The 25,995-nt window shown below is 45.2% G+C and overlaps 1 protein-coding gene and 1 long non-coding RNA gene across 3 annotated transcripts in view; one reads left to right on the top strand and one right to left on the bottom strand.

Moving 5' to 3' along the window:
- Positions 1-25,995, bottom strand: part of SYN3 (synapsin III) — a 189,523-nt gene that overhangs the window by 27,762 nt on the left and 135,766 nt on the right. Inside the window, exon 7 of the mRNA XM_013092067.5 lies at positions 4,962-5,024. Within this exon, the coding sequence (XP_012947521.1) occupies positions 4,962-5,024 (63 nt within the window). The remainder of the gene's footprint in view (positions 1-4,961; positions 5,025-25,995) is intronic.
- LOC119715638 (uncharacterized) overlaps positions 1-25,995 on the top strand; it is a 67,424-nt gene that overhangs the window by 11,006 nt on the left and 30,423 nt on the right. The window contains exon 1 of one of the 2 annotated variants that reach the window (XR_005262901.2): positions 14,184-14,914. The exons of the other annotated variant lie outside the window; for it this stretch is intronic. This is a non-coding gene — a long non-coding RNA (uncharacterized lncRNA). Of the gene's footprint in view, positions 1-14,183; positions 14,915-25,995 lie in introns of those variants that run through there. 2 annotated transcript variants of the gene reach the window in all.

Raw genomic sequence — 25,995 nt, 5'->3', positions numbered from 1 at the left:
TTGTGCCCTGAGTGGAGGACCCAGCACTTGGCCTTGTTGAACTTCATGCAGTTGACCTCGGCCCATCGGTGCAGCCTATCCAGATCCTCCTGCAGAGCCTTCCTGCCCTCGAGCAGATCGACACATGCCCCTAACTTGGTGTCATCTGCAAAATTACTGAGGGTGCACTCAATGCCCTCATCCAGATCATTGATGAAGATGTTAAAGAGGACTGGCCCCAGTACTGAGCCCTGGGGAACGCCACTAGTGACTGGCCTCCAACTGGACTTGACTCCATTTACCACGACTCTTTGGGCCCGGCTATCCAGCCAGTTTTTAACCCAATGAAGCGTGCGCCAGTCCAAGCCATGAGCAGACAGTTTTTTGAGGAGAATGCTGTGGGAAACGGTGTCAAAAGCCTGGCTGAAGTCAAGGTAGACCACATCCACAGCCTTTCCCTCATCCACCAAGTGCGTCACTTTGTCATAGAAGGAGATCAGGTTCATAAAGCAGGACCTGCCTTTCATAAACCCATGCTGACTGGGCCTGATCACCTGCTTGCCTTGTAAGTGTCATGTGATGACACTCAAAATAATCTGCTCCATGAGTTTCCCTGGCACTGAGGTCAAACAACAGAGCTACTGTTTCTGGATTTCTCAACAGAAAGTTCAAAAGATGCCTTTTATTGTGGTTTTACTCATCTCTAACCTGCACCTTACATACATGCATCACATGGCAAGAGGTTTTCTGTCACTACTGGTATGCTGCCACCCTTCTTGGTTCTGACCTTGACTGGTCCACTTCCAAGCTAAAGACAATCAACAGAGCCTCTTTCTTACAAGTCCTAATGCAGTTATTTTTTATTTTAGGTTTGAGGATTCTCTGTTCAACCCTTTCATTAAAAAACGTGGTGAGCGAATTTAGTGAAAATGTTGTGAAAACAAAGGATATGTGAAAATGATAGTCTGAATATTTTAATTATGCTCTTTCTAGCCATTATTACAAAATAATAAACACTCAGCACTTCTGAGAGTGCCAAGAGCCTTATGAACATGAATTACCAGTAATCATTATAGCACTCTGGTCCATAACACAGAGAAGATGAAGAACTGTGAAATGACACAAATCTGCCTGCAGGTCAATGGTGGAGCTTGCTGGGGAAGATGCCTTTTCTTTGTCCAGAGTTTGGCTTCTGGCCACTACCTCAGTACAAATAAAGAATAACAGTGTCTGGACTTCCAGTCTTTGCTCATTCTTCTAAGTCTTGGTGCCTCCCATTACATGTGATTTTATCGTTAATAAAAAGAAAAATGTAAGTACTTCTTTGACAATTTCTCCTGGTAATGAGATTGTAATCTGAATCCTTTGAAGCACCCATTACAGGTACCGGTACATGGCTCTCTATCTTGGCATCATTTGCTGCAGTAAGTACTATTTTTAATACTCACATGTGTACTTTGGCTAATAGGCTGGTTATTTTATCTTTTGTTTCTTCAGTCACTGCTTCTATACAAAACATGACCTGATGTAGGTGCTCTATTAATGCTTACTTTTTAACACTCATCCAAACCGAAAGCAAACCTCTCTCTTTTCTTATTATGTATATTTAGAACTAAAGACCTGCTATTTTCTTGTCATCTCTACTTCTGAAGACCAATGCAAAGAAATCCTTTACCTCTCTGTAATCTCCTTATTGTCACTGATTATTGCTTTTATGTTGTAATGGTTAAAACCACCATAATGTCTCCTGGATATGTTCCTCTTCTGGGTTTCTTAAAAGGACATTTGATAATTCTATTTTCTTCCTTTCTTCCTTTCTTTCTTCCTTCCTTTCTTTCTTTCTCGCTTGCTTGCTCTCTTGCTCTCTTTCTCTCTTCCTTCCTTCCTTCCTTCCTTCCTTCCTTCCTTCCTTCCTTCCTTCCTTCCTTCCTTCCTTCCTTCCTTCCTTCCTTCCTTCCTTCCTTCCTTCCTTCCTTCCTTCCTTCCTTCCTTCCTTCCTTCCTTCCTTCCTTCCTTTCTTTCTTTCTTTCTTTCTTTCTTTCTTTCTTTCTTTCTTTCTTTCTTTCTTTCTTTCTTTCTTTCTTTCTTTCTTTCTTTCTTTCTTTCTTTCTTCCTTCCTTCCTTCCTTCCTTCCTTCCTTCCTTCCTTCCTTCCTTCCTTCCTTCCTTCCTTCCTTCTTTCTTTCTTTCTTTCTTTCTTTCTTTCTTTCTTTCTTTCTTTCTTTCTTTCTTTCTTTCTTTCTTTCTTTCTTTCTTTCTTTCTTTCTTTCTTTCTTTCTTTCTTTCTTTCTTTCTTCCTTCCTTCCTTCCTTCCTTCCTTCCTTCCTTCCTTCCTTCCTTCCTTTCTTTCTTGCTTGCTCTCTTGCTCTCTTTCTCTCCTCCTTCCTTCCTTCCTTCCTTCCTTCCTTCCTTCCTTCCTTCCTTCCTTCCTTCCTTCCTTCCTTCCTTCCTTCCTTCCTTCCTTCCTTCCTTCCTTCCTTCCTTCCTTCCTTCCTTCCTTCCTTCCTTCCTTCCTTCCTTCTTTCTTTCTTTCTTTCTTTCTTTCTTTCTTTCTTTCTTTCTTTCTTTCTTTCTTTCTTTCTTTCTTTCTTTCTTTCTTTCTTTCTTTCTTTCTTTCTTTCTTTCTTTCTTTCTTTCTTTCTTTCTTTCTTTCTTTCTTTCTTTCTTTCTTTCTTTCTTTCTTTCTTTCTTTCTTTCTTTCTTTCTTTCTTTCTTTCTTTCTTTCTTTCTTTCTTTCTTTCTTTCTTTCTTTCTTTCTTTCTTTCTTTCTTTCTTTCTTCCCCCCTCCCTTTTTTTTTTAATGTAAAAGTGTTGTTTTTCTAGAAAACCCATAGTTCTGCTTATCTGTATTTCTCCTGCCATTTTCTGTGGTTTCTTTCCATCAGCCCCACTTGATCTTGAACTCTACTGTCTTAAAAATAAAACAATTTCCTGTTACTTGCTTTTTATACCAACCAACTTGTTCTTTTATTTTCACCTCCTCTCTTCTCTCTCTTTATTTTTTTTTCCTCAATGCAATGAAATGAAGTGGGACTTCAAGAAGACTACTTTAATGAGCCTCAACTTTCCATCAGGCTGATTGTGACAGGTAGAAACCTAAACTGAAGAACCCAAACCTAAACTGTAAGGTCAACAGCGCTTCCTTGCTTTACCTTCCCCATTTACTGAACAGAGCAGTGTTGAAACTCTGTGCCCAAATCCACATTTAGACTTTCCTAGTAGTCCCTAATTTCATAATGACTAAAGTAAACTTGGCCTCAGACCAGTTCTTTCTTCTAGGACCCTGGCTGTCAGCCTATCTGCATCTGGAATGACTTCCTGCGTAACCTCCTTGTACCATTGCATACAATTGTGCACTGAATTGTGCACAATAGAAACCCCCTTTCCTTGTAACTTGTGACAGCAAAAATCAGTATCATTAGAGAATGAAATGGGAGAGAAAGTGAGAGGTGGAAGAAGATCTGCTGTCTTGTGCAGAAGACACCAGTTAAATATTCTGGGGACAGTTTTGTCTGGAAATGCTGTTTAGGTTGGGGCACTTTCCTTTGATTCTATTCTTCCCTCATTTCTGTAGCCACCCAAGCATCCTTGTTGCACAAGAGAGACACATGAAGCTCTCCCTACATTACAGATGAAACTGCAGAGTAGTCAGAGAGGTCCAGGATTGCAGTAGGACTAAGATACCCACTGGGGCCTCAGGGAACTTGAAACCCTTCATCAGGGAGAAGCCTCTTCCTCCTGGTTTGTCCTGTTTGGATTTTGCTAATGAAATCCTTCTTGGGGACATGTTCAACAGCTTGCCCTGAAAGCAGATCTATGCGGTCTGCATGTAGTCTCATTCAATGACCCCCCTGTGTGTTTAGTATACGGAACACCAATATTTTAGAAAACTTTTCCTGCTTGTTTAAATGCACATGCTTTAATTCTGTAAGCCACCTCCACCACTTTGCCCAGGGATGTGAGCCCACTTCCTCTCTGGCAGCTACCATCTAGACAGGGGAACATTGCAACCAAAGCAAGAATGATCATGAGAGCTCCTGTGTGCAATCCAGGAAGCCAGAAGGAATTTCTGTTTATGAGGCGCAAGCAAACAAGCTGTACCCTGCTTTAGGTCAGCTGTACCTATGTATAATTTTCAGGCAAAGAGAGTGTGAGGCAGGCAGAAGTCTGGTCTGCTCTAGGAAAGTGCTGTGAGAAGGGTGTCAGTCACAAAGTTCAAATACCACCCATTTGGATTCAGAGATGATACACCAGAATTCCCTAATTTTGAACAAATCACGTTTTAGACAGATAGAGGGTGTTTTTTTTAAAGAGGTATATGCAAGGAAAGGAGGCAAAAGCACAGCAGGGACATGCTGGCGAAGCCTCACTGAAAAGGGAGCCCAGACACCCCCAGAAACAGGGGCTGGTAATTCACTGGGGGAATAAAGATCCCAGCGAGCCTGGGAAAAACAAACAGGTCCTTCTGGGGAGCGAACTGTTTTTCAGGATTCCTTGGCAGGCGACCAGCCACTCTGCTTTGTAAAGTCTTGTTCTTCCTAGCAAGGAAGAAAAAAAAAAAAAAACTGAAGGGCTCCCACTTTGTTGAATAAGTTCATCATCATGCGCACAGAAGGACCAGCGCTGCCGTGCCTCATTGTGAGAACTGTGGGGTGTAGCTGTGCATTGCAGGTGCTTGAATAAACAACATCACCACTTTCGGGAGAGAAGAAAATGTATAAAAGACGAGCCTAATGACTTCAGCCCAACCAGCTTTCCCCCCGCTCTTCACGCCCCCCCTCCTGCAACCCTGGCTGCCTGGCTCCGAGTGCAGGGCAGCAGCAGCAGGCCCCTTCTCCCCCAGCAGCATCCAGAGCCACCCAGATAGGCCGGGGGGACGTCTAAACCCTTCACCATCTGGCCACACACAGGGTACGATCGCAGGGATGCTGTGCCACATAGGTATCTCTTTCCTGAAGTGTATGTATTTTTCCTTTTCCTTACCTTCCCCATTCCAGCGTGAGCATGTCCCAGCTTGACCACTACCGGGAAATTCGGAGTTGTGACCTGAAAGACAGAAGAAGGAACTCCTCATCAGTATTCATTTCCAGCCATTGTATCTGAAATAGTTTACTTTCATTTAGTAGCTTTCATGCCCATGCCAATGGGAAGATAAATAGGTCCAATGAAGACTGTCCAGGTGGCAGGACAATTAGCTAGGAGCTCTTCACTGGGACCCGTATGGTTGGAAATAGAGGCCAGGCAGAATTCCTCAGATCTGACCCACTTTTGCTGCCTAATAGCAGTAACTTCTAAACCTTCCTTTTATTTTTATTTTATTCCCCCCTCCCCCTCCCCACTGTGTACGTGTGGATGTGCATAGACTCATATGCATGTAAAAAAGCTGCACCTGCAAGCCTGAATACGCGAACACGTTCAGATGCTGAAAACATTTGAGTTCTAAGAAAGATGAGGGTTGTTTTCTTTTTCCACGCCAACTGCTTTGGCCTTTAGCATGAGTGTGAGCTGTCCCTCGGCAGCTCCCATTCCCCTCCCATCAGCAGTGGTGGGGGAAGGCGAGGGGGAACAGGGGCCAACTCTTGGGTACAACTCACAAAGTCCATCTATTCATAAAGCGCCCTTTCTCCTCTAATTTCAGGGGTGGGTGTAGGGAATAAAAGAGAACAAAGAAGGGTTGGGATCAGCAATAAAAATAGAAAAAATTATGTCATGTCTTCTCCGTTGGCTCATGTGATGTTTACATTGGGCAGGGTTCTGCCATCTGAGCATGCAAGTACATCTGAGTGCACATGTAGGATTTTATTTGGAAAGCTGCTAGTATCCCCTCTCCCTTCTGCTCCTCAGTTTCACTCTCAAGCAAGGATTCACTTGTAGAGATCAGCTGAGAGCTGGGTTGCACAGGCTGCTAGGAAGTGCACATGGCAGGACAACGACCAGGTCTGTCTGGATATTCACACCACGCCTTCCCTACGTCCTGTTTGGTCCATTTCTATGCCTTGGCTTGACATCACCATGAGCTTCATCTTGTCCCGTGCTCCTGATCCTAGTGATCTCAATGCTAGCCCTACAGTACATAACCCATTGTTTTTATTGCATATCTCATTTGCTTTGATGGAAAATGTTTTATAAGATACTTTTGTCTCTACCTACATGCCTGAAGCACTGAGCTCTGCTCTTTAAGCAGTTAACCTGGAAATCCAGCAATGGAAGGGACTTGAATTTTGACAGATAAATGGCTCTCCTATTTATTTAAGTTTGAGAATACATAAACAAATTGTTCTTGTGCTAATTACCAATTGTCTGTATGGACAGGCAGGCGCTACGCCCTAAAGATAGAATGGTGCTGCCGTCTCCATCTGTAGCAGCCCGCTATAAATAAATTAGTAATGAACACTAATGTTTTGCTGTTCATCTGCTTATGTAAAGAAATGTCACAAGAGGGGGAAACAGTGAGTGTATCATGTACTCAAGAAACCTGTGTCACTTGTGGGGATTTTCTTCAGGCAGAAAGCTGAAGGGCCCTCCACGGAAGGGCACCCTCAGCGGCAATATATCACAGCTCTGGCACAGCAGTGACCGGCAGCCCTGTGCCAGAGGAAGAAGCGAGAGACCACGATAGGTGGCCTTCCTGGAGCCTCACAGTTAAGATAAGCATATGTCCAGGCACATGAGTTAGTGCTCCATTTCCCCTTCACCTCTCTAATTCATTGTAAGAGTCTGAAACTTAATTTGCTGCTGGCATAACAGAATCAAATGGAAGGCTGCACCTGAGGCTTACTGAAGATAGGACTGCGGATGGACCATGCCAGGCCTTTAATGCTGGGAGATGAAAGGTAACCCAGCAGCCAGGGCACCCACCTGCTCAGGCTCAGGGAGACCTGGCTTGCTTCCCAGCTTTGTCATCCGTGCCCCATGCACATTGTTTGAGCCAAAGCGCTTGCAAGGCCTGGCCTCTGCTCCCTGTTTGGGAGCGCAGGCGGTGGCTGTTCCCACCACACAGGAAAAGCAAGCCACAAGCTGCGAGCCCCTGGCAAGGGGGCAAAGAAATGCACGGGATAGATAATGCGGTATCGCAGGCTCAGAGCGGCCAGAGGCAGGAAGCGGTGTCTCTGCTATCCCAGCTGTGTACCCTACCTGCGGGTTTTGCTGAGGGAGCCTGGCTCGAGCACGGGGCCCGGGAGTGGGAAGCATCTGTTTTCCTGTGTACATGCGAAGAAAGTTTGGGATCCGACAAACAACCCAAGTTTACTGCTAGCCTAGGAGAAACCACAGGCAATGGCAAAGCTCTGCTCAAACATCTCCCTTTCTCTTTGCTTCTTGGAAACATGAGCTCAGCTTTCTTGGTAAGGCTTTGCCTCATCCCAAGCGGTGGCTGGCCGATGCCACAGCGGGCTGGAGCCACGAGCTGCTTGGGCTGGCCGCGGTGCCAGGGGCTGGGGGTGAAACATGGAGCCAGGCTCCGAATGTGCTGCAGGCAGCCTTGCTGGGGAAGCTGTAGCCCTGGAAAAATGCTGGCACAGGGCTTGCCAGCAATATGTTTCTTCCACTGAAAGCCCACACTGAAATAATTTGTATGTATATGAACCTGCCTTATGGAGGAAGCAAAGAGAGAGCAGCACACGCACTCGCTGCAATTTATAATGGGTGTGTCTAGTGATGATGGAGTACCGTTAGTCTGTGCTGAAGTTAAGTGGGAATGAAAGCTCTCAATAATCCACAGGATTATAGCAGAGTCCACAACCATCTGAGTTAGGACGCTTCTGCTGAAGTGGTGGAAGTGGGATGGACTCCACCCCAGTCAACGGAGATATTGTGAGCTTCTGCCATAGACAGGTTGGGACCCCAACCCCATTTCTGTTGCTAATGAGTTGGTCAGCCAGCATACTTGGCAAGCAGATGAATGGGCAGGGAAGCTGAACGGAGGGAGAATGTGTTACACATGTGAGTATGGGGCAATGGACACACAAACCCAGTGAGAAGTTCTGGGGGTGGCCACAATTGCCACAAGAGCAGATCCCCAACATGAGTATTTACATGTGCTTAGTCATAGATTTCCTGGGAAAGAAGATGCTTTTGATCAAAGGATAACAGAGTTTAATAAGAAAAGCATGTTTTTACTAAAATCATGCAAAGACAAGTCTGTGTCTCTCTATGTGTTTGTTTATGTTTAGGAAAGGCTCTTTTTCTTGGAGAAATGGGGATAAACACTTTGATGCTTTTAAAATGTGCATAAATTGTTGACAGGGCTTGTATAGATGATGTCTGCGGGTTTGGGGATGGGACTGCAGCACTGCAGCTAACCCAGTGATCAGACACGGAGTGCTAGTTCATATGCACAACTCAACCCTTTGAATTAAAATCCTGTAAATTGATTCCCAGATGTTGTCACACAAAAGCCTTGAGATGGCAAGGTTTACAGATGTGCCTAGAACTTGGTGTATGGAGTCAAGCAGGAGTCTGAATCCTAAATTAGGGACTTAGCAAAGCCACCTTTGGTAGGGGTGAGTGGAGAGTCATGAAGTATTTCCAATTTAGGACATGGATGGCCCAAAGTATGTCATTGTAGTCCCTGATTTTACCGGCTTTGCTCCGTGTGTAGTGTCACTACAAAGATAACTCTGCAGTTAATCAGTATTTTGGCACTGGCGTGTGAAAGTGAGTGCCGGTATGCATGCATTAGTCTCTGTTTGAAAACACATGGCTGTAAACTATGACACTTTCTCCTTTACCCTCTGCCCCTCCTTTCCAACAAATACGACAGTTTTCAGTGCTTCTTGTAAATATACAGATATCTTCTGCATTTGTTGCTGGTGGAGCAGTAGAACAGAGCTGGATATAAATTGATCCCCAGGGAGATATCTTAGATGAAACCTGTTCTATCACATAAATACAATGTTTTCCACTCTTTTACTTCACGGCGGCCCTCAACACATGCTGGTCTTAGGTCTATGATTTTATATACTGTCCTGCAGTCCATAAACAATGCCGAATGCCTCTCTCAGTTTCCTTCTGCCATGCTCAGTTCTGTGCATTAGTTCACATTATCCACCTCACACAATGCACTTCCAGTTTCCAGGGTTACTCTTTCTTCTGCAGAGCCTTTCCAGTCAACACTAAAACAACCCTGGGAGCAGTGACATCGTGGTTGATATTCGGAGGGTTTTGGGGAGATGGGAAAAGGTGACGTTAAAACTTCAGTCTCTTGGCACCAGTACTGTATTACCATAGTGTCCAGTGTTTCCAACTGGGTCTGAAGCCCCATTGCACAAGGTACTGTAGGACTTTTGCTTCATATTCCCCCCAGAAGTAATACTGTGACTTTTTTAATCTTTTATTTTTTATTTTTTTTCAAGCTTTGACACTCTAAAACTGACCTTTCTGTTTATTTAGCTGTCTTTACTTGTAGGATGACAAAATCTGTTCTGGGTGGGTACCTAATGGGTTCTGGGAATGTTGTTCATGCCCTTGAGTGCTGAATGTTGAAAGTAATGTGTGTGGCACTTCCCTGGTGTCAATTAAGTTGGACGAGCAGTGAATATATATGTTTTCCTGTAAAAGCAAGCAAGCTGATGCAAATGTAGAGGAAAGTAATGATGTCATGACATGATGTCATTATGTTTATTGAACTATCTTACTGAAGGTCTAAGCTAAAGATCAGCACTGATTGCATGCTGGCCTTGCCAGTCGTGGCAACATTCAGGGCTGTTTAGTAAAATATGGAGGAGAAGAAGTGTTGGTTTCAGTTATTCACTTGCTCCCTCATGTAATCACCAACTCCGTGCAGAATGGCTGACTCAGTGGATCAGTACTATGGCCCCGTGGAGGTTTGTGGTCATCCATGTATGACAGACAAGTTGTTCTTTGCTGTTTACCAGATCAGGAATAGTGTGAGAAAAAAACAACAAGCAACTATAGGGGAACATGTTGAACAATAAGAGCTGCCAACATGAACATCTGTGCTCTATTAAAGGCACGTGATACGGATTCCTTCAAGTCACACGTGTCTGTTCATTACTGTATTATAATTGCAGCACAATGGAGAAAAAATCATTAGCTGGGGGAAGAGGGCCTGTGCTTCCAACCAGCTGAAGAAAACCCTGAGGAGAAGTAGGTATCCTCAAAAGTCTCTGAAGGAAGGAGAATATAGGAGTTATCATGAGAAAAATGGTGAGATACTTGTGTCAGGAGGAGTTCAGTAACAACTGTATCAGGACAGCATCATATAAGGCAGGACCTGGAGCAGTACGGTGGTTGGTAGACGGGGTGGCAGCTGGTGTACAATAGTGCACCTTCTAGAAAAGTAGAGACAATGCCTCATTTTAGGATGGGATACATTTTACAGAGCCTTACGGAGCTGGGGTGGTGAAATCAGTGCCGTGGGGCAAGGTGGATGCCTTAGACGGCAGTAGTTTGGGTAGATTGTAAGGGATGCTTGCAAAATCGAATGGGAATAAACTAACACACAAAACAGCACTGTGAGGCCAGAGGGCAGCATTTTAGCAAGCAAGTGCAAGTTTTTGGAGGTGGCACAGAGAATAGCCAAGAATGAGGCTGCTGATAACAAGGTTGTGAGGAGAGAAAACATTGACTAATTTGGAGGAGACCTCACTGCTACAGGGGTGGATATCCGAGAGCAATGGGAGGGCCAGGAACAAGTGCAAAGCAAAGGGTTAGATTCAAGATGCTTTGAGTGGATGGACTTCTGCTCATTTCATTTAGCACCGGAGCTGAGACCTCCAGTTTTAAATAGAAAGAATAACTGGGTGGAGATACAGCAATAGTCAATTTGTGCTACGAAGTGAAGTCAGCAGTGCCTTAGTGTGAGAAGATCCTTCAGGGTGGTACAGATCTATTCTTTGATCTTATCATTGCTTTTAGAAAACACAACACACATAAAAAAACGAAAGGCCAACAGCAACACAACTTAGTGTCCACATCCTGGAGTAAACAAACCACAAACCAATGTTTCAGAGCTCATAGCACTTGCTGTGGTTAGACACAGAAACGGATGGAAAGGGTTAAGCATAAAGCAGAACTTTTTGTCATTAAGTCCACCTCTAAGGTTACTGTGACTTCTGTTACACTTGAGACAGGATCCTTTTGGGTTCCCAGTGGTCTCCCTCAGCACTTGGAGGATAAGAGTGCGAGCATTTTATATTATTCTCATTCCCTTGGAGCTTCAAGTGTGAGAATTACATGAACAAGTCCAGACAAACAGATGCTCAGCAAAACAACAATATAGCTTGTGTCTGTGTGTGTGCTTCTATGCACACACACATCTAGCAGTGCTGGTCAATAAATGCCCATTACCACCTCTCAAAATGCAAGTTTTTTTAAAGGTCATTAGGAGTACATGGAAATGTTTAATTCCTTAATGTGTGGGGTTTGCTTAGCCACTCTTTTTCAACATTTTCATTAAGGAAGCCATCCATATTCCTCACTTGTTAGGGGAAGAAATACATTCTGATGTTAAAAAATTGTATATATACAGCAAATTGTATATTTGCTGGATGGAGTGGGGAGAAAAGAGGAAAATCAAGAGGAAACGCAGGAGTTCTCTCTCCCTCCCGCCTCCCCAAACCCGAATTGGGTATTTTTGTCATGTTTTTCTCAAATTAGAAAATTCCGTTCTCCATATCAACACACTGCAGGGGGAGGGAAGGTGAGTGCCTGCTGTCGGCAGGGTGGGGAACTCTCTGGGAATTTTCTTGTGAGGGGTTACCTTGGGAAAACATTTAGTGCCTCAGCTGTGGTAGAAGATACAGTAAGGAAACAGAGAGAAGAAAATGCTTTATGAAGTTATGCTGGGGTCTTCAAAGCTGTCCCTTTTCCAAGAGCCCCTAAGGTTCAGAAGACACAGGCCAACAGATCTTGTCCTTTGCTCAGAAGGCTGTCCTTTTTTCGGGACAGGCTGAATTCTCACTGATACCAAAATGAGCAGCTTAGGGTTTCCATGGTGAGAACGAAACTTCCCTGAACTTCATGGTGGAAAAAAAAAAAACCTTCAGGAGCAGGCAGTGCAGGAATAATGAGGCCTTGCTGAAGCTGATCATTCACCTGCTAGCGTGGGCTTCCAGCCTCACCACGTGCTGAGCTGCAGATGCTTTCGTGGCTCCAAAGGGCAAAGCAAAAGTGGTTCCCAGCTCTTACACAAAGCATGCCCTGACAGCGACGCTCAGGAGGATCACACCCCTGTGAGGGCTGGGCTGTGGTTTCACAACCTGCGGCTCACCAGGCAATGCTGCAGCTTCAGCAGCGTGCAGCGAGCAGCGGGCCCTGGGCTTGTTAGTGCGTTCGGCACGAAACACCCTGCCTGACACAGAAAAGGCTCTGATGTTTCACCGCAGGTCTCATGCCGCTGTAAGTGTGCCAATGACCCTGAGCAGCCTTGGTTGACATTGCCGTGCCAGACGCGGGCAGGAGGAGCAATGAGCCATGGATGTTGCCTGGTAAATGGGACGGGATGCCATGGTCTGCTGGAACATTTCAAATGCCCTCTGGGCTCCTGAAAGCTGCTGGGCAATGGATCATTGCCTCCTTCCTCCTTGCCATTCTTCAGCACTCAGAGCTATAGAAATAGCAGCACAAGGGAAACAGGCAGTCACAGTCTGACCTTATTTTATGAAAAATCCCTGGTTTATTTCTGTAATTTTTTAAAAGTCCAAGGGACCAGCACAGTTAGTGATCTTAATTACTATCCCTCTCAAGTAACCTTGATTACTACATGCCCTCCAAGGCATGAGGGGCTTTGGATATAAAAAAGAAAGAGGAACGTGGAATGTGTCCCTTGAGTAGTCAGTATCTCAGGGTACATCTGTTCTGGTAAATTAATGCCATAGCAAGGACAATGGCATTGAGTTGCTTTTACTAATAAATCCCCTAACATTTCCCAAGCACAACATGAAAACCAGAGTGGGTCTACAGGGTATTTTGGAGGCCAAGACAGTTTAATAGCGTGGCTGTGGCCAGACCACACCAGCATTGCCAGAGAATGGCCCTGGCACTGTGTGGTTTGCTACTGTAAATGTGACCTCGGTCTGTCTCACAGGGCTGAGCAGCAGAGCAGTTTTTAATCTCACGTTATGCCCTATCTGTGTATGCTGCCACATTAGCGTTTTACTTCTGTTGAACAAAGAAAGGTCTATCTCAGGCACAGTAGCTTAAAGCTGCTGTACGTCACACCATTCCCTTGTGATAACTTTCACTGTTTCATACTGAATCCACGGTGGCCATGTTTTTCACCTGCAGCCGCAAATATTTACACCACATATCTTTAGTCCACTGACCTAGAGAATCAAGTATTACCTCACATGAGAAATGTTTATGCTCTGGGCCCACTTTGTTATATTCTACAACCAGATTCCATTTTAGGCATTTTGAACCCTTAGGCTTGTGCAGGAATCCAAATCCTTCACCAATGTGGCTTGGCAGGGACACACATCCCCTACCTTTTGTGGTCTCTCCAGCTCTCTGTGCCATAAATGTGTGGAGTAAGGGTCTCCAAAGGCTCCAAAAGCAAGGACCCACCTCCTCCATGTGCTGCACGTGGAGCTGAACCCTGGTAGAAGCTCTTCTGAGCCCTGAAGGTGTTGTGACATCTTTTGTAGGCACCTACAGTGGGCGGAGGCTGAGTGTGAGCCTTGTTCTTTCTATGCTCTTGTTCTTGTGCTTCACAGTTTCAAGTTTATTTCTCCAGATAAAAATCTTGTATGTTTATCCAGGCTAATTTTTGCCTTATGTCAGAGACACTGAGGACATGAAAGGCAACCATTGTATCCTGTGATTGAATTAGCTCTGTGTCTCTTGGGGGTTCTTAGGAACTTTCAAATTATAAGTTTTTGGTAGGAGCCAAAAACTGTAGGAAGGGCTCTATTTCACCATCTCCCCAAAAGTTGCCTGGGGAAAAAAATAAGGTTCCAAGCTGCAAATTTTGTGTTTTCAAAGCAGAAAGTTTCACATTTCAATGATTCTGTGAATGAGCACTAATTAACTTTTTTAATCCAACAGGGAAATGAAATGCTTCCAAACCGTACAAGGGAAGTATTTTTGATATGCGTTTTATTTCTGCATGTTTCATTCATGAGGCTTTTTGACTTTGGGCTAGGGAAATAATCTGAAACCTCAAAACCCCTGGAGAGCTGAGAAAACCTACCCAGGCTTTAGGGCGTAACCCAAAATGGCCCCATATGGGTATTTGTCTCCCTCTTGTGGCTCGTTCCACGAGATAAGACATGATCCTCCTCCAGCTGTTTCCTGAAGGCATTATAGCTTTAAATGAAGTGGGAGAAAGGCATTCCATGGCTGTCCTGTGCAATTAACATAAATGTAAACCTTGGCTGCAACCTCAATGCTAAGAGGAAACCTAGTTTGCCAATCTGAATCAAAAATGATTGAGGAGACGAGCGGGCTCCACACCCAGGGCACAGGCAGAGTTATTTTCAGCTGGGACTGGCTTCTGTTGACATCTTTCCCAGCTGTAGCGAGAAAGGGGCTCCTCAAGTGTCTGCACTCAGAGGAAACAGAAGAAACCACTGTGCGGATCAGCCTTTTTCATCTCGCAGCCACCACCTCGGTCAGCAGCATTTTTCCCCTGCTGCGCACACACATTGATGTATGGCAGGCTGCAGCAGCCAGGAACGGCAGGCGAGCAGCAGGAAGCAGAGAAATTCCATTCCCAGTAACACATAGACCCTCTTCTTTAGCTTGGGCAAGCCTGGAGAGCCAAAGGATGCTGTGGTCTCCGTAAGCCCACTCCTGTTTTGTCTGGAGAGAAAGTGTTCGCCCTTTACTGGAAAAAGAGGTGGAGACCTGAGCTGATTTCATCTGTGAGGCAATATCTCCACTTCTCTGGGATAAATGAGGCAAATGTGAGTGAGCTGGTCCACGCCCAGTGAAGGAAGGTGTTTGTTTCTTTCCCAGGCTGTCACGGGATACAGGTAGGATTTCGGAATATGGGCAGAAGCCAGCATGGAGGTACACGGGCACGTGCCTGAGAGAAGGGCGCTGGGAGAGCCAGGGGAGCTCAGGCCTGGCACTCTGGCTGGAGACGGGGCACAAGAGAGGAAAGAGAAGCAGCGGCACCTCTTGTCCCCACTGCTGTCACTGCACTGCTGCACCAGCCTGGAGCTCACTCATGAGCAAAATCTAAGACCAGTCCAGAAAGATGTGTACTTCTTTCCTTATAATGATTCTACCTTTTTTCTTCCCATCAGATCATGAAATTATTTCCCCAAAGTGTCTGCTGAAGTCTTTCACAGTGGTTCTTGCTTTGTTTCTCACAGAGGTAGCGTCAGCACCTCAGAAATGCAGCAACTGAACGCCACTGAACTCTGCTGAAAAAACAGTTGCTATTGAAATGTATAGGTAAAATTTCAGGGGAGTGGGAGCTGCTCTTAAAGAAAGAAAGAAAAAAAAAACAAACAAGCCTTGGCACCCACCAAAAACCAACACAAAACAAACAAAAAAATGCTCTCTCAAAGAAGCTAAATCGTACCTCAAACTCTTTAGACTACTCAAAATCTGCGAGAGAAAACCTAGTCTCAGGTGGCAGAAGCCAACTGGGCTTTTTCCTTTTTCTTGATTTTGTTTCTTAAACTCTGAAATGAGAAAGTTTTGTACACACTTGTCCTGGTGAACTTCTTGGTTGATTGGTTTTCACCCAGCAGCTGTGGGTGGGTCCCTGAGGAAACTGTTCAAATTTTCCTGTGCAGAGGTAGCTCCGCTAGAGAAACAGGTGTCCAGGCTATGTGTGCACACTTCTGGACTTTGGTAGCAAGACTGATACTGGACCTTGAGGACAGGGTACTATTTCATATGCATTTAGTAGACAGCCCTAATTAGCTAAATTAGTTTGTCTGCATCATAAATGTAAAGCAGCGCACACTGGATTTGTCTCTAATTGTGGCATTGCTGTGGTGATGGGTTGCAGACTTTTTTTTAACTTTCTCATTAGTACTTAGCTTTAGGCATTTGTGAGAAACCACAGCCTCCAAAGGCTCCCACTCCTGTCCTCTTAATTTTGACTCACAAGGTTTTAATGGATGAACAAGAAAGCAAAGAAAGCCTTTGGTTCTCATACCATTCAGCAAACCTCCGGCTGGCACTGGCATTGTTTGGGAACCCTTGTGGGGATGAAAGCAAATTCTGTACAGATGTGGCCTCTTCTGAGCCTGCTCTTTGAGGCCTGTTGATTCTCAGAACAAAAAGCACGTGAGGAGGGTGACTGGCAGGGGATTTCCATGGAGGGCTCTGAGCGAAGTTATTTTAAACCGATCCTGCACCACACGGGGCTAGCGATAGTCCTCGGTGGGAGGGGTTCCCAAAAGCACGAATGCTGCTGTGACCCTTTGTATGCACTGAATTTTTCAGCAACCTCAGTGGGACCAGAGCTGGCATGTCTGCTCCGCGCAGTGGGACACTGCATGGAGATCCTCTGGGCTGATGGGCTCATGAAGCATGTCGTGATATGGGTTTGCAGCTGGGAAATGTACACTTGGATGAACGTGGCAAAAAGAACACATGTAGATGGCTTATGCAGGGACAGCTTGGGTGTTTCTGTTCCCAGGCCTTTCCAGGGAGGGAGACAGGGGTTAGCATACATGGATCTGGCTGCTTGTGTATTTTTGCACCTTGGTCTCCACCCATGAGAAGTTAATGGGGTGAAGCCACCTGGTTGGGTATCTCTGTGCCTGCTGTGAAGACACGCTCACGGAGCAGTTACAAAAAAATCCTGCCCTTTCTTCCTAAACCTTCATGGAGGGAGTTTATGAGGCATGATATGTGAACCCGGCCCCATGAAAGGATTAGCCAGCTCTCAGCAACTGGGAGTGGTAAAGGGGGTCCCTCCTGAAACAAATCCCACTCTGTGTAAGATTGCTGATTAAACTGAGTCTTTGGACAGTAAAACTGTAACCGGGGCAGGAAATTTGATTACATCCATCAATCCAGCCGTCTGACTTCATGGGGCTAACGTTATCCTGAGCTCATCACTATGGCAGCGTGGCATCTCACACGTAAAGACTGAAACCCGGGCCTCACTGAAGGCGATGGGAGTTAGCTCATTCATTTCAACAAGGCTACGGTTTCTTTTGCAATGTTTGGTAAAGATTGTTTATCTCAAATTCCTCTCCCACCCTGTGGTATTTTCACTGTTTTATTACTCGGTTATGCAACTTTTAAGCAACCCTGCGAGGACGGCCTTTTGTGCCAAAAGTTGAGGCCAACTGAGAGTAGGAGGGTAGCGGGGAGGCTGTGGTCACCCAGCTCATCATGCAAAGCCTGGGGGGATGTGGGTCACAGCTGCCTTGAGGCATCCTTGAAGGGAGAAGTAGGCTCCTAGGGGAACTTGGAGCAGTTCTGTGCAAGCCCAAAAAGAGAGGAAGGGACAGACCACATCTTCCCTCTCTTCTCGTACAGAGTCTCGGCCGTGCGGGCTAAGATCACCTCATAGAGGCGAGCAGCAGGGTTTATGTGTGCGTAGAGAAGGGCCTCGTGAGACCGAGCAGGTATCTCAGCCAGCTTTCATGCCACAGCACGCTCCATGATCAAAGAGCCGGCCTCGGTGCTCTGGGTAAAAGCATCTGAGGGATGCGGAGCCTGCTTCTTCCCCAGTTCTCAGGAACGTGCCCGGCTCCCCACATTCCCCGCTCTCTCGAGCACGTGCTGCTTCTTCACGTGGTGCCACTTTTGCAGCCAGTGCACACAGGGGCTGTTTAGGAAAGGCCGTGACTGCTGCCTTTGTGGTGGCATGGGCCGACCTGCCGCCACGGGCCTAGTTTGCCCCAAAGTTTCCGCGTTGCCAAGGGAACGGTGGGAGGCACAAATCATTCCTATATGTGATTTCATTCTTTTATGCTATAAGCTAATTGCTTCCTTGTACCACAATATGTTCCAGCTGTTGGTCTTTATCTGTTTCTGTGTTTCTTCCGTCACTCTGGTGCATGGGTAATTTTGAAATGGTTCCCACATTTCCTCTTTTACTTCAAAAGGAACAAGAAAACAAAAACACTCACAGGCAAAATCTGCTTGCTCCTCACTACGTTTCCCCATGTGAGAGGCTCCCAGATCAAATTCCCTAGAATATCACCTATCAAAAGGATTATTTTGCATTTGTTGATGCAGAGCAGAGCTTCTTCCCTGGTGACGCTATACATGTAAAAGCCCAGAACAGGGACAACTTACACGCTGCAGCATGTGACAAACCCAACCTTAATCTTTAATGCAGTCTGCTTGTCCAGGCTTACGAAGACTGGTTTAGAAGTGAGGGAGAATGAGGAATTCAGTTGCCTCAGAACCACCAGGCTGTTTTGAGAGCTGGCTTGGAGGAATGTAGAACTAGATGGACAACTGGAGACCAGATTTCCAGAGCTGCAAATGATCCGTGTGAGAGATGGATTAAACAGGTCCTGCTTCTTCAACCACAGCCTCAAGATATCTCCCAATACCCAAGAGCACGATTACAATTAATGTTCTTTCAAGATATAAAGTAATATGTCGGTTTTAATTATTTTCAACTGCAAATAGGGAAGAGAAGAGGCATAAGGAGTTGCCCAGAGAGGTGGGTGAACTTGGTAGTGTGATTCAAAGTTGACCTTTTAAAAAGCTGCATTAATCACTGGCTAAGCTAACATCTGACTTCAACAGAAGACAGGCTGCTGAGTTTACAGAAAGAGTGAGGGAGAATTTTTCAGTGAATCGTGAGGAAGAAATGAAAAAGGAAATAGCTGTATGAGTTAGGCATGAATTGCAAGCGAGCTGACTAAATGGGGTGAAGCAGAGGCTATTTGCTTTAATTCACTGTGAATGTTACAGGAGGCAGATGCCCATGGATACCCCGATCCTTGGTTTCTCCTGCTCCTGTTTCCTGACTGCTCTTCTTTGCTTACAGCTTATTGATGGGAACCAGCAACGTGAAGAATTAAATACCCAGGTGCAAACTGAACAAGCTTTGAACTTCAGTGACCTCTATTTCAGGCTCATTAGTTTGATCTGTCTTGGGAGTGCCAGCTGGTGGCCAGAATTTTTCTGCTAAGGGATAGCCCACAAACCAGAGGTCTATTGCACGATCGTGTTGTTCGTGAATAGGATGAGTTGCATCATGAAGCTTACAGTGCTGTTGGGCAAATATACCCAGCAATGAGCAGGGCAGATTTAAACTGCATGAAATTGTTATAATGAGAGGGGTTTATACTGACTCCACATGACACTAAAAGCCATCCTAGCAATTCCTCGCTGTGGACATGATCAGACGAGCAAGTGGGGTAATGGTACTCCAGCACTTTGGGTCATGCTTGGGGCATGGGCCGTACCACAAGCTTGGCTATGGGAAATACATCATTTAGTGGAAGTTTTGGAGTATGGGGCCCCAAACTGGCATGTGTGTTAGCAGCAGTGCAAAGCTGGGACTCCCCCTCTTTGGTGACAGGACAGTCCAGGCCCAGCTGGCCAGGCAAAGGATTGGCACCCTGAGGACACTCAGTAAACCTCATGTTAGGTCTGAGTTATGCTTGCAAAGTGGTACAACATACTAAAAGTGAAGGAAGGAGCTTTAGGCTGGTAGAAATGTACCTACTTTGTGCAGGTAGAAAAATGGTAAGGGTCGCCTAGCCGTTATACTGCTGTAGGGTGGTGGAAGGCAGCAGTAAGGGGGGAGGACCCCAGACACCTTGCCCTTTTGGAATGAGGGGTTTATACTGGCTGTAGATGGTATTGAGAAGCACTCTGGTTGCTGTCAGGTAGAAATAGCTAAACTAACAGCATAATTCCATCATGCATTAGCTCCTGCTCACCCTCCTTACTGCAAATGTAGTTGGATACTCTAGATTTGGGGAAATAAGTGCTTAGATCTGGGGTTCAGTAGAGATGCTGGGTTTGAGAAAATGATTTAGCTAAAGGCAGCACTGACTGAAGACAGTGCACTGCCTCCAATAACTGCTAATCCAGTGATGCCAGCCTAAGGCCAAGGCCTTGAATGTACTGGCATTGCACAAAACCATAAGGCAAAATCCCAGCAAAACACGACTGGTGAATAAACAGAGAAGCAGATGTGTGAGGGTGTAGTGGGAAGACGGTCAGCACAAACAAGCATACGTTAAGTCCTGATAGAAAATCATCACAGCTGCTGTGGAGTTACCAGGCTAATCGGGGTCAGGTCCTGCCCGCCCAGTGGAGCTTGTGCTGAGCCTGATTACTTGAGGCACAGAGAGGTGAAAACCCACCGTGGTGAAGCAGGTCCTTCAGCCATTCACATGACAGCGAGTTTTCCCAGGCGTGCTGGCCAATTGTGCTCAAGCCAGAGTTTCTGTCTTACCTAACCCACAGGCCTGGACCTGATCTGTAGTAAAACTCCCTGGGAGATTTCACAAACTCCTTCGCTTAGATGAAGGGACGCGACGAGAGAACTAAGCTCTCCTTGAAGAGCAGTACTTGACTTCCAGAATAAATCCCCAGGGTTTAGAAACCTGAGCTCGGCGTATTTCCTCTGGTGAAAACTCAGTTTTGAGCGTGATCTGACAGAGCTCTGCCTGGCTGCCCTTCTGGGCGGAGTGGAAAGCATATTTATTTGCAAAATCTGTGCATTGGGAGCAACTTGCAGAGTTGTTCTTTCTTGGAAAGAAGTTGGCGTGTTATCAATATATGCAATTATAAATGAAACTCACAGGATACTATGCCAAGCACTGTGCAAAATAAACCCTGCTTTAAGCATTTGCAGTCAAAACAGACAAGATGAAGGTGAATTATTGTCTTCATTTTGGGAATGAAGAACTGAAACACTGGGAGATTAAGTAACTTGCCATGAATCAAGCAGGCAATCTGTGGAAGAGCCAAGAATAAAATCCAGATCCCACTGAAGCAACCTAACCAGGAACATCCTTCCCATTGAATAGTTTAATTAACATAAATTAAGCAGCAAGTTGACTCAACATGTTTTTAATTTTACATGTGTACTTCAGAGAACACGATAATTGCATTTTATAATCTAAAAATAAACAAACACATATGTCTGTCAGAAAAACAACAGGCACAGAGGAAAAATAGTTCAGTGCTTTATTATATTTGGTGTGAAGTCCTTTGTTAGGAGACTAAAATTGAGATGTGAAGCAAAGGAAGAAGGCAAAGAACTCTCTCCTTCTGTGCTAAATTATTGGAATCAAAAATAATCCTTCTTTTAGGTCTCTACTGTCTGAGTGCCAGGGCTCTGTGTAAACAGAAGAGCCAATGACAGGTTCTTTAAGCACAAATCTTGCCAAATCTGCCACATCCTCAGTTAGCTCAGTGATGTTCAGCGGGTAAGAGGCAGAGCTGAGGATTTGCTAGCACCTAATATGTGCATTTGGAAGGGTCCGAAGACGGAAGGAGCCTGGAAAGCACCTGAGCCCTCCCATGCGCTGAAAGGGAAGATGAGAGCAGAAGAGATACAATAGCAAATCCCACTCAAGGGGAAGATGTCTTTTAAGCTCAACAACAAATCTGTCTGCTCTTTGAAGCTGCCTATGCCAGGCTTCATTCCCAGACAGCAGGGTGAGCATTCCTCTCTAAAATTAAGCCCCTGGCAATTGCTCCCCCCAGGAATAGGCATGTACTGAGCACAGGAAAGCTACACATGAGTGACAATAGGATTTAAAGAGCAAGAGAAAAGAGAGGAACCGATTTAGACCTCATGGGAACATTCATGGAGCCTTTTCTACATGCAAAACACTTGCATTGAATTAAGCTAAATCAATATAAGCCAGCTGGAAAATGATCAATGGGGATGGCATTCACAAGCAAACAGGAGATTACTTGGCAGGGGCTGCACACCAGCTGAGGGCCATGCAGCCCTCCCCTGGTCAGCCCAGATCCATAGGGAAGGGTGGAAGGAAACAGTTCTGCTGGTAACCGCCGTCGCATTGCAGGGTGCAAGCACAGCCACGTGTCTGCGTGCTGCACCCCTCCCAGCTCACCGTACCACCTCTAACACCGTGCTGAGCCAGGAGCAACTGCCCCTGCTGATGAGAGCACAGCCGCCGGAGCTGGGAGCTGTGCTAGGAGGTTTGGGCATCTCCTGGCTGGCTGAGAGCATGTGCCAAACAACTGCAAGTCTGCCTGGTTCATGTCTTCTACATAGATCTGCATTTACTATCCTAGGGTATCTTCTGCAGCTCTTTTCCCACGGTGAAAGCAAAGCTGGAAAATTCGGCAGCTTTTGTCTACAGAGCTGAAAAACACTCTCCTCCTGTGACGTTTGTACAAGTACTACATAAACCCAACTTGGATTTTCACTGGGACAAATGCATACACTTTTTTTTTTTTTGTCTGTGACGAATGTTAGGAAAATGTCAGTGATACTTGATGCACCCAGAGCTATGTGTGAGATGGCACTTTGAGATACAAGCTTGGAAAGCTGGTGTCTTTTGGCTGCATTTTTTCCAGAGGCTGCTTCTGAGACAAAGTTCCTGCTCTAATCTGCTTTTCTTTCAAGCTTGAAGACCTTCTAATACAAAGGCTGGTGCTCCGTGTCATCACTGTGACTGTGGCTATAGGCTTACGTGGTAGTACCTTGTTTCGATGAGCAGGTGCCAGCAGGAGGGGAGCAGTGTCTTTCAGAAAGGTTGTGCCCTGCAGATGTCATGCTGGGATTGATCCCACTCCTGTGCTGGGGTTTATGTCAGTTGCTTCTGAACAGTTGGGAATCAGAGACTGAACAAAGCAGACCTCTGTCAGACTCCTTCAATGAGATACTTCTCACCTAACATTAGACATTTCTGGCTTTTGCCTACATCTCAACAGCCAGTCTGAACGAACTTTACAATCAGTGGAAAGAAATTGGGGTTTTAGGAGCCTGATTTGTCCAAAGTATTTGAGACACATACCTCAGGCTGAGAATAGCTGCTCCACCGTAATGCTTGTCCCATTGATGACAAAGACAATGCTGGTGACCAAGGCCAAATATACACAACTGCATAATATACATCTACATGTTTGCATTTGGTTAGGTGAATCCTAGCCCTGGAATGTAAGTGATTTTGAGCAACATCCTGCTGTCCAGAGGTTAAAAAAAATGCTAAGAAAATACTTTTCCTGGAAGACTGCAGTTACTGAAAGCCTCACCTTACTGGCAGTGACAGTCTTTGGGAGTAAGCAAACTGGAGAAGGTAAAACCATTGCTTTGTTGTCTATCAGCAAATACTGTGAGCCAAGGAAAAGAAGGAGCCTTGTTTGCTCTGAGGTGCTGGCGAGTGGTCTGCAGTGCTTGTGCGTGGGTGAGCGGACACCTCGTCTGTCTTTCTGGCCTCTATTCTAGTCTGTGGCCCTCGGTGATGGTGGGAGGTGATGCTAAGTGACTCTTTTCAGCTGAATGCTTCTATGACAGTCAGAGGTGGCTTTATTTTCGACAATAGCTGGTGCTGCAGTACTGGATGCTTCTAGTAGTTTTGAATTAGGCCTGACATCTGAGGCTCACCAGGACACTGTATCACAGGAATTAGAAGAATACTGGCTTCCACATAAAAATGAAACATGTGAACCATATGTCATTAAACAGTACAATAAGCAGGCAAAAATACAGCAGAGTTTGTGGTTGTCAGGGGGTTGAAGAGCCAATCTCCTTGATTATGAGGAGCTGAGTCTCTAGGAAGAGAGCAAACATGGCTGGAACCTGAGGCGAAGCTGTGAAAAGCCACTGGAGCAGCCAGAGTTATTTCTTGGCAATGCAATTTGAATTTGCCAGCCAAAGGAAGTTACCTAATTCAGACTGAAACCTGCAGAAGACGGACAGCACTATCGTGCTCCAGAGGATGCACGCTGTTACCAGAAGAGAAACTGGAAGCAGAATGGTAAGCTGGGCACGGAGCTGCCGTCCTCATAATGCAGCTCACTGATCTACAGCAACACAAGGACAATGGCTGGTATTTGGAAAAACCTTCAGGAACCACAGTCATTTCTATCACTTTCCAAGAGTTTCTCCAGCATGGACAGAGGACAATAGAACCGCGTCCTCAGATGACTCTTCGTGGGACCGGTGAGCAGTGCTGCGGAGGATTAAAGCACTATCATCTCGAAAGCAGATGAAATGTCTGTGCCTTGGATGTGGACATTGGTGCAGCTGATGCATTGCCAGGAATAGGGATGTTTGCATGGAAAGCAAAACCACAGGCCGTTGACCATAAATAGGTGAAGCTCGGGATTTACTGTGGCGAGCTAATTCCTATTAGAGTTGTGACTAAACTCATGGGCAATTAGCAAGTTGGAAGAAGCACAATTTATAATCACACCAAGGGAAAAAAATTATCCGCGAATAAAAACATGCCACTCCCTTCATCTCATATTAAAGAGGTAAGTCACCAAGGAGGCAGAAGATCAAAACAATTGGAAAAAAAAGGTTGAGGATGTCTTCCAAGGGAAAGGGAACCTGTCAAGGCTTGTCACATGCACTGAAAGCACAGGCCGGTCAAGTGAAAAACCCCATGGCATGGGAATATTGGTCAGCTGATGCAGTCTGGCATAATTTACTGTATGCTGGAGAAATTAATATTTATTTCAGAGATAGCCTTACTAGTCCTGGAGGTGGTCACACACATATTTTTTCTCTAGATCTAGCCACCTGGTGTAGCTTCTGGCTAACAATGCCCTGCAGTTTCATGGGTATGAGTTTAGGCAGTCTGTGGTGAAGCACAGTATGAGGCATTTTATTGCAAATTTGTGCTCAGTACAACAGGTTGGTAGAAAGCAATATCGAAATAAGAAACCACCCACTGGAAAAGAGTGAAGAGGTTAACTGTGACCTGCATTTAGCATTATTAAATTACAGGAGCGTACAGAAGATGAGTGGTTTGTCAGCTACGAAGATTTCCTTCAGCAAAAATCTGGAGAAGTGAGAGTGCTTGCAGCGTTAGAAACTGATGACACCAAAGCCTGGCGCATCTACAAAGAAAGAGATGAGGTAAAATAAACCTTTAAGAACTAAGGTCTAAGGTCATGGAAGCATCCACTCTTACATGAAACAAAACAGTTCCAAGTAAGTAGTGAGATCTGAACTAGCAGCTTTGAATTTATGAAGATGTCATTACAAAGGGACATTTTATCTAAAAACATAGGTGGATTTTCCAATTTTTTTTAGAAGGGACAGAGAGATGAAGAGCACAATGTCTGTTATTTTGCTTAGGAAGGTCCCAGGCAGATGACTGGGGCTGGCTGAGGCACCTGCATCCTAGGTAAGGCACAACAAGACCCGCTGACCTAGAGGTGCTCGTCAGTAGCTGCTGGTGGTTTTGCACTGATGGCAGTTTGGGGCAGGTCTGTGTAACTCCACAGCGTGCCCCAAGAACAGACTGAATGTTAGTTGTTATGCTGCATACATGTACATGTACCTGGCTTTCTGTACTGTATTATTGCTAGTGAAGATGCATATGGAGAATTGGATTTTTAAGGGACTTTCTGAAAGCAAGGGACTGCCACGAACACAGGGCTGACGTCAGGCATTGATGGATAGTGGAAGATCAGACACCAATGAAGTGAACCTTGGATACGATTGCTCTAAATGACTCCTGAACAGCAGGCATGGCTCATTCAGGAACCCTGTTTACTACCATTTAGTGAGAAAGTACTGCGTCAGCTGGCATTCAGGATAAGTATCTCTTGAAGTCAAAATAATGTTGGAATTACTCAGAAACTGATTGTGCTTTCATCAACATACTGATTTGCTAAAAAATCATGTACCAGTCCAGTATAACTTGGGAAAAACAAACCAGAAAGTAGTTGAAATGTAAGGTTTCTGCAAGTCACAATAGCTTATCTTTTTGTGAAAAATGTCATCAAGACAGCATTTTCTAGTGGAAATGTCAAATGAAAGCAGGAGCATTTTGAATAGCAGGAGAACATTTTATTTCCCTTACCTGCAGATTTTTTTTTTTACAATGAAAATACCTAAAATATTCTATCGACATTTCTTTTTACACAAAGCAATACTATTGGGATGTTCCAAATCACACAAGACATTGAATTTTGAAACGGTGTACCTGCTATCTCCTGCTAGGATTGG

The sequence above is a fragment of the Anas platyrhynchos genome, chromosome 1 (genome assembly GCF_047663525.1).
Source record: "Anas platyrhynchos isolate ZD024472 breed Pekin duck chromosome 1, IASCAAS_PekinDuck_T2T, whole genome shotgun sequence".
Taxonomy (NCBI): Eukaryota; Metazoa; Chordata; class Aves; order Anseriformes; family Anatidae; genus Anas; species Anas platyrhynchos.
Note: the sequence above shows the minus strand (reverse complement) of the source record. Positions and strands in the feature narration are given on the sequence as shown.